Source organism: Hippocampus guttulatus, chromosome 10, assembly GCF_054856545.1.
Source record: "Hippocampus guttulatus isolate MCC_2025c chromosome 10, RoL_Hgut_1.0, whole genome shotgun sequence".
NCBI classification, from domain to species: domain Eukaryota; kingdom Metazoa; phylum Chordata; class Actinopteri; order Syngnathiformes; family Syngnathidae; genus Hippocampus; species Hippocampus guttulatus.
Window position 1 is genome coordinate 11,554,327 of NC_141270.1, and position 14,974 is coordinate 11,569,300.

Genomic DNA, 14,974 nt, shown 5'->3' on the forward strand with positions numbered 1-14,974 from the left:
GTACAATTTCAAAGATGCATTGCTTTACGCATGCCCTATGTTCTCGGACTATTGTCAAAAAAAAATTATCTTTGCGATTTTGCTAGACAGGAACAAATTAACTTAGTTGGAAAACCACATAAAAACGACCAATTTACAGTGATTATTGAAAGGCAAGTGCCCACAAAGATGTTTAACACCTAGGTGACCTTTTTTTATTCTTACAGCATACAATATGCATTTATGTACGTTATTTACTTTACAATATATATACTGTACATCAACAGGAACAAAATACTACAGAAAATAATTTCATAGTCTAGTGAATTCTAAGTTTATGTGCAAACATGTTTTTAGGTTGACATCAACATTGACATAAACTAAGCTGACCAAACCATCATTTTCTTATGAAACTAAATAACATTATGGGTGCTTTCAGTGCAAAATATTTAGTACGCAAGAGAATTTTCAACACAATTCAATACTTTAAAAGTTCTTGATACCAAACTTTACAGCAGGTGGGAAATATCACTGGAGTTGTGATCTGTCCGCGTACCATCAGGAACTATATTGCCGTTTGAGCGACTTGACGAATTACTCGACAAAAGAGGAGTGTCCAGTGTTGGAGATCTTGGTGAACTATCTGGGGAGATAACCACCACATAACGACCGTCGTCACTGTCATCTTCCATGCTCCCGTGAACGTCTGCCGTAACTGTTGCGTTTTCTGCTCCCTGGTGGCTGCAGGAAGGTGAAGAGCTGAGCACAGGATGTTCTGCGGCCTCTCCATCAAGGCTCTCATCCTGGAAGCTGGTGTTGATGTAGATGATATCCTCTTTACTGAAAGACTCTGGAAACCTTTCTGTGATTTTTTCCAGCATTTTTCGCAGTTTGGAAAAAAGGGGTCGGTCCAGAGGATCGGCCCTCCAACAGCTGTACATGATCTCATACCTAGTCAAAATGAAGTATAACTTTTAGGAAAAAACAACAAGAATACAACTAATTTCAAGTTCAAATTTGTGAACCGAGCTGAAAACACTCACAGGTCATCCAAACAGTCTGTTGGCTGCTTGAGCCTGTGTCCTTCAAGGAGGTAGTCATAAATCTCATGGTTCTGTATGCCCGGATATGGTGTCATCCCTCGTGTAGCGATCTCCCACATGGTTACACCAAATGCCCACTGCAGGATGAAACGGAAGGTACAAATTTTGATTTTATTTTATCTGTGAATGGTACCAATGGAAAGTACATGTAGAGATTGCCAAAACTATTGAGAGACAAGGCCATCACACCTTTAGGAAAAGGAAGAAAATATGGAATTGCTCCACATTTTGTGTCTCAATTTGTGTCCATGTTAGCACACAGACTTTATTCCAAATCACCCAAAAGGTTTTCAATGGCGGTGAGGTCTAGTTCTTCAACATCAAACTTATGCAAGCATGCCTTTATGGGCCTTGCCTTAGTACACTTCGGCACAGGCATGATGAAACTGAAAAGGGGCTTCCAAAAAACATTCCACAAAGTTTTAACTGTAGAACTGTCTAAAATGAAGAAATAAGATTCAGTGGTTAAAAATGATCGATACTTCTAAAGGTGGGTGCAGCATTTTTGACAGGACGAAAAAGAGAGTAAGCATGTTATGTAATCTCAAACACCTGAGAAAAAAAACCGAGACATTTTTGAAATCTGCATAAAATATATATATATAAAATTTGGGGACATCAAGCAACATCTAATTAAAATTTGCTGTTAACCAGTATAATTTGAACAAATTCAATTCAGAAATGTGTACTAAGCTTCACATGAATCATTCGCAAAAAGTAGCTCTCAGTTACAAAAAGGTGCTGAGCCCTTCTCTAAAGTCTCTGACAGTGGATATGTAAAGCATATTAACTAGGGTGCTTACCACATCACTTTTGACAGTAAATACTCTGTCTGCCAGACTTTCAACTGCGATCCATTTGACAGGCATTTTGGCGATTCTGCCCTGCCGGTAATAATCTCCACTGTAGATCTTCTTGGATAAGCCGAAGTCGGCTACACAGACCGTCATGTCATCTCGCAGCCTGAGTGGGAAAACCCCGTCATCAAAAGAACAATATCTACAACGATAAATAAATATTACACGCATTACAAGTACCACAGGCACACCAATAACTCACATGCAGTTGCGAGCGGCCAGGTCACGATGCAGAAAGTTCCGACCGCTGAGATACTCCATACCAGAGGCAATGTCGACCATGAACTTCAGAAGTGTCTGTGTTGGTAAGAACTGAGGCATAAAACGCAAGATGGCAAATTTAACGTGGTAAGAAGTACTCATATTATCCACGATTCGATTGTTAGTCAGACTCCTTACTACTGAATTCTCTCCCAGGCGTGAGCGCAGCAGGAAGGTGTGTAGATCTCCATATTTCATAAAGGGTAGGATGACCATTGGCTTGGGGAAGTGTCCGGCGCTCATTTCCAGGCACACACCTATAGAGGTTAATCATTTCACACAAAAGGAGACAATATTAATCAAAAACGGGTTTTTTTTGTTTTTTTTTAACACAACACACAAAAAATGCAACGTGTATGTCCTAACCCAGCAGCCTGATGACATTAGGATGGTGGAAATCTTTCATGCAGGCTGCCTCATTCAGGAACTCCTCTATTTCTCTCTGGGAAAAGCTATCCACTGTTTCAAAAACAAATTATCAGTAATTACTATTACATTTAAATCTGTGCAAAATTGCTGTTTAAAAAAACAAATAAAGACTTGCATTTCATTGTCTTCACAGCAACTTTTTCCGATGTCCCATCTGGTTGTCTTAAATGACCTTCCATCACTGAGCCAAATTCACCTGACAGGAGAAAAAAAAATACTTTAAAATTCACAATATGAAAAATAATTTTTTTCTGTGGTTGTTTTTCTCCCATTCACCTTCTCCAAGAATCTTTCCTACGGAAAGCAAGTTCCTCATGACCATCACATCCTGCAATTTGGCATGGAGTTCATTGCTGACGCCAAGGTTTACAACTGCAGACAAAGTTGTAATGTTTAGATGAATCATTTTAGATCTCCTAAAACACTTCAATGCAAATCAATATACAAATTTGCCCATTAATTTAAATACAAAGTGGTTAATTTATGTATTTCATGACGACTGCACTGAGAATATAGCAGTCTACACAGATTTGTTTTCTTTCTGAAGAAAATAGATTCGCAAACATACGTGTTACTCCAACTGCAGCTCGATTGTAGGATCTCTGAGGTTTGTAGTGGACAATTGGCTGTTGCTTTTGTCCACTTCCCAACAACCACCTGTAGGGGGAGATGGTGAAAAAGAAAAGATGATGAGAAAGAAATCACTGGGCACACTGAGGTCATTATGCTGTCGTAGCTCTGTGAACACAGAGTGAGATTCACAATAGACAGTCAAAGCATGGACTCTATGAGATGTTTCTGCGAGTCAGCTGCTGTTTTCCTGAATATGTGTGTGGTGACAAAATCCTATCTGCATCCTGAGAGGCAAGACTGAGTCACGGACTTTACTGTACGCCGACTTGTTGTTAACTTGTTGCAAACCAGCAGCTGCACAGATACAGTGAGTTCAGGTGCAAAGGGTTGTGATTAAGAGGAAGGGAAGACACGTTATGATCAGGACGTGTGATGTTTTTTGAAGTCTCCGGAAGCTCATAATTGTAAAACGATGAGTCAGCTCGCCTCGTGAACTATGGAACAGCATCACTTTACAAGGCGGGAAGGGAAAGCAAAACCATTTCAAAGATAGAATCATCAACTTTAGAAAGAGTTTCATGATTGGATCGAATTTCAGTCTTCAGCATACCCAAGCCAAGAGTCAGATGTCCTGTTGTGCACACAGATAGCCACCCAGAGGACAAGCATCAAAAGACAGATTCCACACACCACACCCAGAACAACACTGACAGAATCTGGAATCTTGGTGTCGGGGCTTGAGGACGGTGATGGACCGGATTCTAAAAACAGAGAAATATTTTTTTTTTAAAAAAGGAAGTGTTAAAAGCAGTGCATGAACAAACAGAATTCATTAAATTCCGAACCTCCTATTTGTTCAAATTTAGAATAAGATTTTCAAAAGAAATAATGGCATTTGAATTCATCAGTTTTGTGGTCAAACTCTCGTCATCACCTTTCATTACCTTCACAGGCAACAAGTACCATTTCAACCTTCTTAACAGTCATAAACAACCTACCGGTAAATAGAAAATATTCACCCTTTGATGACACGTAACTGACACGTAATGTACAACAAGCAAGTAGGGAGACATGGTGTCTGATGACTTCTAACATGATAGATTTTTTTGTTAACATTAATTAACTAGAGTAGGGCCTGACCATTAAATTAGCTGGCCATTGATACAGTATCTGCTGATGTTAGGCCTTCCCATAAAAATAAGAATATATCAGTCTGAGTTTTGCCGATAAAACCTTACTTTCTCATGAAACAGTAAACCCTGTTCAGTATGTATGGGCAGGAAATAAAGGACATGCATGGCTGAAAACGTTATTCTGTATCCATTACATCTTTCGCCATCCTCTCACACGTGCAGAGTGAAATTACTACTTGCGCCTCGGACGTGAGTATCACTTCACTTAAACACTGTATGGCTGACTTTGCTGTGTTTATTCTATTCCAAACAGAGACGTGTATAACTCAGAGCATGACGGCAGTTTGACCTCTAAAGATTTTTTTTTTAAATTTTAGAGCAATTATTCCAAACAACAATGCCTATATGCCGTGTGAGATCTTCATTTGTGCCACGGAATATAATCTAATTTCACTAAAACTGTCTGAAAAAGATATATTTACCACAAATAATGTATCTTTGTTTACCTAGCAATGCTAGTGATGTACGGTGACATACAGACAGAACAATGAAATGCTCTTCTGCAAGATGTCGAAAGGTACAACAGCATATCAGCTTTGTGTTGCTATTTTTTTCCAGACAAATTTCAACTTGTTTATTTTTAAGACTCTACTGTCGTTTTCCTCCTTCTCAATTATGTACAAAACAAGGTTGAGGCAGTTCATAGAGTAAGAGGAAATAAATCACGAGAGTGGCTTACTGTCTTCTGGCACAAACAACCAGACTCGTGGGCTGACCATCCCGCTTCCAGCACGTGTGCATGCAGCCACCTCCACACTGTACGTGATGTTGAAATCGTGCACCGCTACAAAGGCGGTGTTGGTGTAACTGTGAATCTGAACAACATAATGACATAAATAATAGTGCCACAATCAAATTACAATTTGCATTGCAGTTATCTTGTAGATGTTAATCATTACATGTGAAGAGATAAGAAAAATAAGGTCACGGGTTTAATAGTTCAAGAAAGCAAGTCACGAATATCCAAGTAAAACATCAGCATGCCCAGGAACATTTCATGAGACATATCAAAGGCAACTTAAAACACAACATTGCTTTTGTTGCAGTCCCTTTCGCTTTCGCTCGAATGATCTTTCACAAAAACTGCAACAGAACATCTTTGAGGAAGAGCCACATTTACAGGAATAAACCTCCGCCCCAAATTTCACCCCCAAGAACCTTGACCCTGGCTGGCCATAATAATGCCCTGAAAAAAAGGAAACTTTTAGACCTGCTGCAATGGGAGTGACCGTGTGACAGACAGCGTCTTGTATTTCGTAACAGTCTATTGTAGCATATGCGGTTCCTCTGTGCTCCCAATATGCTGACTCTCCGTCAGACCAAGCAGAACCCATGATTCACACGCTTTGTCATGTCTGTGACACAAAGCTGAGCACTATACTTACGACACTATAATCAAGTGTGGCTTAAATGTATACGCGCGCACTTCCAGTCGCTGCTGATATCGGAAAGCTTTTGTATAAGTATGTACAGGTGTGACGTCCGCAACAATAGAGATTTAAGCCTACTATACACATCCTGTTGTATTCAGATTCCAGTGACTTTGACGTGACTCACAGCCACATGCCAAATGAAGAAAAACATTGACAAATTTTCTTTCACACCGGCTTCCTTAAATTCCACACAGACAGGAAGACCAGGAAATATACCATTGTCTATGAAAGCACTACTGCAGTGCTACAGCAGATAAACCCGTAGTGGAGGGTCGGGGGGGGGGGGGGGATTACTGTTAACAGGTAATAACAGGTTTTATGCCATTGCTTGCATTCTTCCTTTTCTATCTTCCTTCACTTGTTGACAGATAATTTAGCTGACCTCTGGCTCGGACACATTGTCTTCATATTGGTCATTCTTTGTCATTTTGTTAGTAAGAAAAACTTTTATCGATATGTAAGGCGTGGATATTTTGTGGAAATAATGTGGCCGCATTTCAGTTGAGGACACCCTCATAACCTGTTGTTTTGACACCATGTTCACTTCCATATACAGTATGATCACATACATTATGTGTAGGGTTCAAGTATTCGGAGTGCGTATCTAACTGTCCTTGTTCAATCATGAGGAAAGTTAATGGTCAATAAATCAATTCATGGTTAGTTATTTATATATGAAAATATTACTTTAATAGGATGCGAAAGACTCTGAATGTTTTGAATTCCTCTGTCAGTGCAAGTAGGCATGTACTGGAAAGATTAATCCTGCCCAGTGTAATTGCCAAAGCAAAGGTTGGTGTGGATGTACCTCAACTTCCTATAGCTGATGTTTTTTTAAAACTAAAAACAAAAACAGAATAAATTGCTCACCTTGTTAACCTGCGTCCCATGGCGGACAATTATGTCATAGCCTTGCAGTATACCGTTTATTTTATCATCCGGCGGAGGCTTCCACCTGATCACCAGCCATGTTTCATTCAGCTGCACGGTGACATTTCGAGGATACACTGATGGCACTGGGAATATTGGATAACAGAGGGATCAACGTGGCAACATAATAACTTGTTATAGGGTAAAAGACAATTATATGAGGAATGTCCCATGAAAATTTTGATAACAGCTTGGTATGTTGTCTTTTCCTGGTTAAATATCCCCCACAGTGGACCTTGAAGGGAAACTCCACCCTGTAGAACACTTTCAGTGAGACCCCTCCTATTTCCGAAATGTCTCTTTCGGAAAACTGGAGGAACTTGTCAGAGGGAAACTAGCTAAGACAGTATCCACATGCTCCTTCTGCAGGGTATTTAAAACTGATGTAATTCAATGTATTTCAGGCGTAAGAAGAATAGCATTAATCCTCGTTCTTTTCTTCTTCTTTTTTGTTGCTGATGACGCTATTGCAACATAATCATTTGAAGTAAATTGAGAGTCTTCGTATGAATTGTGCCTTGAAGGGATTTTTGTTGTGGATCAAAGCAATAAAAATTACATTGTCAACTATTGTACCCTAATTATATTGATGGCAGGTTACTTAAAGAAATGGCTGAGGACACAGATGACATTCACTGGAATTATATTTGCATGTAAATAGAGGGATGAGTCCTGCGGTAGTCACACACCTCCCTCTGTTGTGTTGCTCTGGATCCAAGAGGAGACTGGAGAAGCCCCCACCTCATTGCTGCAGGAAACGCTCATGTTGTAAGACGTCATGGCTTGCAGCCCAGGCACTTCACATTGGAATGGCGGCACCGTGACGTTGATGAACCTGGTTATCGTCACCTCCCCTATCCTGCGACTCACCTCTTTCAACTTGGACAGCGCAGAGAACATGCAATGATCTATCTGAGGGACATTAAAACTTCAAGCAGCAGATGTGACACTCACCCTGATGTGGCACTTGGTCAATGGAGAAAAGCCATCATGTCCGGGCCCCCAACTTAACATCAATTTATTGGACTCCCTTGCAATCACACTCAAATTAGACACAGTCCTGGGAAGCACTACAAAACATAATTAAAAACGATTGTTAACATTGGCCAACACACAATATAGCTCAAGGAAATGATCATTTAAGCAGAAACTACAGGTGTGTTTTAACATGGAAAAATGAAAAATGAGACTGTGACACTGATTGCACACGACATTACACATAACATCATATTTATCCTCTGAAGCGCTGAGAGTAACATGCTATAAAAGTAACAATTACCGTATAACATACCATATGTACCGTATATTGCTTTTTGCTTTAAACCACAAATTTAATTACACTGTGCGGATTGCAATAATATATTACCTGTTATAACTTTAGTAACAGAATTTCAAAACATTTTTCTACGACAGGGCAACGTGCACGTGTTCAAGGACAAGATGAAAAAAAACTTTTGAGTCTTCCAAAAAAGAATTCCAGAAATCATTGGTTGAACTTGCAAGAGGCTATAATTATGTATAATAATAGCCTCCAGCACAGAAGCGCCACTGAAGCGACTGAATCCCATGTGGATATCATGCACGTGAGAAGAGGAGACGGCATGCATATCAGCATTTTGATTGGACAGTTAAGTAAGCGCTATGATGCTTGCGAGTACAATATTTTGGCATGGAATAGCTCCCACCTCCCAAATCACGAGCTATTTGTTTTTAAAAATGTTTGTCATCAGCATTCCTTGCATACCTTTAATGTTGATGTTTGCCTCCCTTGATGTACTGACCCCTTTCGAGTTATAAGCTTCACAGTTGAACTGAGTGTACTTGTCGACACCTGCAGGAGATGTATTAAAAAGGATGAGTTATAGTCAGTGTCAAGCTCAGCAAGCGACAATTATTTGGAGGAAACACTAGATGCCAAATACTGTAATGCTAATCTTGACGATAACTCTTCTGTCTGTTACACACGAAATAGGGAACAGGTCATCCCTTCTGGCGAGTTAAGAATGTGATCAACCTATAAAATGACATATTATGAGTGACTTCCGATTCTTTATACTCAAAGGTAAAAAAAAAAATCTGCCCATCATCCTGCCTTTCTCTCTTTAAAAAAACTCAAGTTTAGCTCTGTTTGAAAAGTAATGGGTTAATTGTCCCCTTTGTGCTCCATTTCAGAAGCCAAGATAACCACAACACGACCAGAGAGAAAGCACTGGATGTTTTGTTTGTACTTTTAAGAGTGTCTTGACCTTCTCTGGAGCTCGAGTGTAAACAGTGCCACACTTTATACACAAACACTAACTGTTCCACATGTTTCTGCTTTTAACTTTAAATGACAGTGACTGTCAAAGTCTGATGTGCAATTCACTGAGGAGTTGCACAATTCAGTGAAGCTTTTCAGAGAAAAGTGCCAATACCGTAGTAAATTTCTAGGCAAGTTGTAAAAGCGCCATGACTACATGCCTCAATCTCATATCCAGAAAACAGATGTCAGAAGTAAAGTGGAAAGTGAGCAGGTTTGACACAAGTCACAAATGGAAGAAGTCATTCTTGTTAAATGTGGGAAAACAAATGAAGGGAAACTTCAGTCATGACTGGTTTTCGGGGAAGAGCGTCTGTCACCAATATCTGTGCTTTAAATAATACTTAATTTCCCCAGAATAAAGCTTCTTACAAAATATTTGTGTCATGCAAATTGTTGTTTAAAGTTCCCGACTGAATAAAAGACACATATATTATGCTCCAGCATTAGTTTCATGAACTGATGCTCCACCCCAACAGGAAACAAGTTGCTATTCTTGAATTGCCCTATATCGGTTTATGTGTGTCAAAAAGTCCTCAAAATATATATTTTGTACTAAAAGTTCCTAAAAATCATGTTGTTCGTATTCTACTTTTATGGTAAATTAACCAAAAAGCACAAGTAACGTTGATGACTGAGATGGAAACAACCAGTTCATAGGAGCAAGTGGCTGGGAGTACAGTAGAAGGAAGTCTAGCAAGCTATAATTTTGAGGGTTTTGTAAAATTGCCTGAAACATTATGTTTCCATTTATAGAGACTAGCTCCTGCTGTGTACCACCACATTTCAGTGAACTCAATTGGACCTTGCTTCATGCAAAGTAAACAACAGAATCATGTTACCATACATTGTTGCCATGACTCAGACCCTCGTATTGATTAATATTGTAAAGTTGGACATGAATTTTCAGCCATTTCGTATGAGAAAATACAGAGGTTTCTTCTTAATATCTCACGAGAGATCACTATCCTTCACTATAGCTCAGTTCAGTGAGAAAGAAAGGATTGACAGAGCGTCCATTTTGCCTCTCTCCCACAGCATCTGGGGTGGCGAACTGGGACAGAAGTGCTTTTAAAAGGACGAGGACAGACAGGGACGGAGGACGATTATTATATGAATAAGGATGGAGGGACGATGACGGAAGGGTACCCAGGTCATGGACGGAGGACAGAGCGGCAAAATAGGGTGAAGTGCCCATCTCTGTTTAAAACTGCCAATATTTGGGTTTTAAAAGGGTTATTGACTGCATGTCAGTGCAGTCACTCACAGCAGTAGAACTCTAATGTGTTCTGATGGCGTGCTCCTCAGGAATGAATATAACCACTCTTAACAATGGCTCAATGACACCAGCCTTGGTGGTGCAAATCTCTTTGTATCAGCACAGAGGAGATGCTTAGGCAGCGGAGATGAAGCAGAATCGAAACCACTAAGAACCCAATGTCGCCTGTGTACACACAAGGTAGTGAAAGCCGCTCACTAGCTGTCCACTGAATGGCAAGGTGCAATATGTCATCACTTCTTATCAAGGGCAGGGGGGAGGGGGGGGGTGTCTATCTTTCTATTTGTTTATTTATTATTTTTATAATTATGCAACCATAAATGTTCGGATATATTGAAAGATGTGTGAGGTGAAGCTGTGACTTGTATTGGTCCTTCCTATTTTTTCACTAATATTTTTGTTTCAATATCGCAATGATTCACGCGTGTTCACACTTTTCTGGTTATTTGGAAAGTGAAATGTTCATTGGTTAAAAAAAGCTTCACGGTTTCCCAAAAACACTTGAATTCATGTCTGATGAGAAACATACAGTAGCTTTAAATTCCGAACAAATAGGAGGTCAACCAGCATCCCAAAACAAATTGTGTTGTGTTCTTTAAGGTAGATCAATGACACTTGATGTGTACTCGTGCACACAGACACTTTAAGAGTATGAAATAGGAGCACTTGTTGCATAAGACAAGTGCAATGTGCGCAGTGAAAGTATTGAGCTCTAGTCTGTTGGACTGCAGCCCCTCCCTGCTTGGGCAGTGGGCTGTCCTGTGAATGAGGTCTTTGTCTCTGGAGCCAACCCCCGAATAGAATGCCTGTATCACCCCCACTCCAGCCCCTTCCTGCCCCGGCCCTCGCACACACTGGACCAAAGCACAGCTCTGAACCTTTAACCCACTCTGCAACTGGCTGTGTTACCCCACAGTAGGAGCCTTTAGCCTGAGGGACATACTGAGTCAACACTTATCCTTCTCATAACAAATGCTTTTCAGGAAAGAGGCACCACATCATGCAACATTAGAGAGAGTAGATAGATAGATATTACAAAATCAAATTCTATTTTCACATTTATATTCACAAATAGCTACTGTTTTAACTCAAGATATTAAAATCCAGTTGGGTTATATCATGTCAGCATGTTCACCTCCAAATTTTTAAGGGGCTTTTAGTTTTTCATTTTCTCAAGCCAAGGATCCAACAAAAATAATGAAGGAAATTAGAGCCAAAATTAATCTAATATCTAATATGTTGAGGTAAAAAAATTATTTACTTCGCACAAATGGCTGCTGTTAAACATTCTTTGACACGAACGATAACCTTAATGACATCAGCGTGGTTTCTTTGCATAAGCACAAGGACATGCTGAGGTAGCGAAGATGAAGCAGAAGAGAAACCAGAGCACCAACCTAACAGTTCAACCCGAGAACACACCAGCTCACGTTGTCTCGATTATAATAAGTGCATTTCTGCTGATGATGACTCTATTTATTGGTTTGATAAGAATACTGTTCGAGTTTCTGTTGCACTGGTCCAAGATTCGAACAGTTGTGTGTGTTCAAAAGGCAGACAACCTCTTTGGATTGTTTATTTTACTGTTAAAACTCACAAAACATATCTCAAGCTAGATTGTCTGAGTCTCAAGGACACAGCAACACAAACTTGAGCTAAGAGACACACAACCAACTACATGATTGTATAAGACTCTCGTCTAAACGATGTATTGTTAAAAAAAAAATCAGTGTTTTTAAGTTTTGTCTACAAAACAAAGGACTAACACCTGGAGAAACAAATTATTTACTAACACTCATGTGCAGAAATAACGATAACAAGAATGACTGATTTTGATGTTCAAAAAAAATACTATTTGCTTTGCATTGTATTGATGTTTTGCAACCATAATCTCTCGATGTTAAACAAATTTTTAAAAAATAAAAATAAAATTAAAATTAAAAAATCACACCTTCCACATTGTAAGTGCTGGGCGATCTATGGTAGTCACCAACAGGTACGCCATCACGCAGCCAGCGAATCTTGATGGGGTCTGGAGGTCCTACCGCCTCACATGATAGAGTAAAAGGAGTGTCCTTTGTAATGTTTCTATCCTCAGGTTGCAGGATAAAAGTTGGAAGGCCTACAAAGAAAATTCACGAGTATGATGACTGCGGAGCACTAAAACAAGACTCCAATGCCACTTTTGATTTACCTTCAACCCTGATGGTGATAGGGTGAGACTCCACCATCATGTTGCCGATGCTGAGCCTACAGCGGTACTCACCAGCATCTGCCCTCTGCACCTGGGTAATGCTGTGACACATATTAAGATGTCACCCTGGAAACTCAAACAGTTCAATTCAACCCTAAAAATGGAAGTAAAATGCAGTCTAAAGCCATATAAACATCCAGAAAGAAATGTGGGTCCCAAACAAGTTCTTCTCTCACTCCCTCACCTCCTAGTGTGGATTTTTCCAAGAGCTTTTCCTTTGCATGTGTACAGTATACCCTTTTACTTTGTACAAAAGTATCAGTACGATAAGTCAAACAGGGGGGAAAAAAACAATGACAACAATAGAACACTTCCAACTGAAGTCAAGTCAGGTTTCTTTTTCAAAAACTCATCAAAAGCTGTTCTGATCGAACAGTGATTATACGTTCATTGTAATTTCAAAGAAAGTTACTTTTCGAACGTCACTTTATACTTTCATTTAAATTAACAAAAAAAAACGTACATATCATTTTAAGGTAAAACATTTGTTTTTTAAATAATTTTCCAAAATATACATAACAAACTGAAGGTCAAGCTTTTTGTTGTTGTTGTTATTGTTTGTTTTTAGTTCTGGGTGTCCGTTGTAGTAATAAATGCACTTCACAACAACTAAATATGGCCAAAATAGGCTTTGTGTACAACAAATTCAGAGTAGTCAGATAGGATGTCAGTCTGGAATACAATGGTTCATGATCTCATGTTTGAACATGCAGGAAAAAAATCTAATATTTCGGAACAGAGATGTTTGAAAAATAAATATATTTCCCAACACAAAATAACTGGCTTTTTTTGGCTTTTCGTTAAAAAGAGTGCACCATGAAAGTGGAAGAACATCAAAAAGAACTCCGGGTCACATACCTGACAGTGGAAAGGAGCCTTGTTGCCGTGTCTGTGATGGTCTGCAGTTCATTGATTAGTACCTGCATATTAGTAGCCAAGTCCTGGCCGTTCTTCATCCACAAAATGGTGGGTTCCAGCTGGGTATCAGGAATATCAATGGAGCAGCTGAACTTTGCCTCTTGTCCTTCCGACAACTGGATAGAGTCCGTGGTGGTCTTAAAATGGAGCCGTCTTAGCTCATCCGGGCTGAGGTACACCTTTGAAGCATGGGCCGGCACAACCAGGGGCTCAGAATTCCTGACAGGCCGCTGGAGATGCTTGATGGATTCTTGGGCTGTTTACACAGTCACATTATCATGTTAGGTTTTATCAAACCCAGTTTTGTAAGGGAAAAAAAGGAATTATATACCGTGTGTGTGTGTGTGTGTGTGTATTTAAAAAAAAAAATATATATATATATATACTCAGATTATACATGATTATGCTATTGTGTCTGTGTTTTAGGGTCACTTATAACTCATTACTTTATATAACACAATCTTGCTTTTTTTAAGGCCAGGTTGTGAAAAAACCCCAATAAAAAAGCAAATATTTACATATCGCAAGGCTGTTGATATAAACTGTTTATTTGGTTCAAACATTGTAAAGTCAAAGATACCCTTCAAACAGAATCCAAAATCCAACACAACAGGTTAAAAACGTGCACAAGACTTATTTTCTTTAGTTTACCTCACCAATAACTCAATGGATCATTATGCTACGTAAGAAGAAGAAAATAAAATTTAAACAAAAAATGAGGATAATGTTCTAATATAGTTTATGACCAAAAACCCCCCAAAATCTTACAGTGGGGGTTGGCAATCACTGCAATACGGATCTGGACCATGTTTACGTTCATCCTGACGAATCAGATCAAAGTGTAAACAAAATGTTCGATTATGTTTCGCAAAGAAACAATCGAGATTTGATTACATCAGTGAGATGCAGATAACCCCATTAAAGGAAAAGGTTTGGCTCTTGAGGTCTTCAAGTACTACATAGGTTGGCACTTGGAAAGGCATTTAAATTTGTTATAGCTGCAGTTACGTACAATTTCATTCTTGGATCGAGTAAAACCTACTTGTGTAGAGGCGTGAAATAAATACAATTAAAAGTAAATAAACACATTACCGCGGCTGGAATCCCAACCAGTCAGTGCCATGGTTGCGGTGTAGAGCATAAATCCAAACCAGCCATTTGAAGTCAGCTTGTTTGCCATTTTCCTTCTGTACGTCTATGTCCAAGCAGTCGGAAAACTAACCACTTAATAATTATGCCAGCGTAGACTCGACTGCACAACTGACCTACATCACACCAGTAGAGCTTTGACGCAGCTTGGAGATTTGTTGATACCAAATCACGTTGGCCTCTGCGGAGAAAAAGTTTACATTGGCAACGTCACATGCGGGATACTATGGAGGCGGGGCGATTATGAGGAAGAATCTAAATAATGAAGAAAAACAGCTAAACTATAGGCCCCTTAAACATATGGAAGCTCACTGCCA

The 14,974-nt window shown here is 39.4% G+C and overlaps 1 protein-coding gene across 2 annotated transcripts; it reads right to left on the reverse strand.

Moving 5' to 3' along the window:
* Positions 1-171: 171 nt before the first annotated feature.
* Positions 172-14,844, reverse strand: mertka (c-mer proto-oncogene tyrosine kinase a). 2 transcript variants are annotated; one of them, XM_086121586.1, is made up of 19 exons: positions 14,601-14,843; positions 13,449-13,764; positions 12,531-12,631; positions 12,288-12,458; positions 8,503-8,589; positions 7,713-7,828; positions 7,448-7,637; positions 6,699-6,844; positions 5,075-5,210; positions 3,813-3,963; positions 3,198-3,286; positions 2,906-3,001; positions 2,745-2,825; positions 2,567-2,659; positions 2,339-2,457; positions 2,142-2,251; positions 1,886-2,045; positions 1,023-1,159; positions 172-930 (listed from the first exon to the last, which is right to left on the reverse strand). In XM_086121586.1, exons 1-19 carry the CDS (start codon positions 14,686-14,688, stop codon positions 489-491), a joined length of 2,829 nt encoding a protein of 942 aa, XP_085977712.1. In that variant the 5' UTR covers positions 14,689-14,843; the 3' UTR covers positions 172-488. The 2 variants fall into 2 exon arrangements, with proteins under 2 accessions (XP_085977712.1, XP_085977711.1); XM_086121585.1 differs by having other exon boundaries at positions 2,142-2,457; positions 14,601-14,844.
* Between the last annotated feature and the right edge of the window lie 130 nt (positions 14,845-14,974).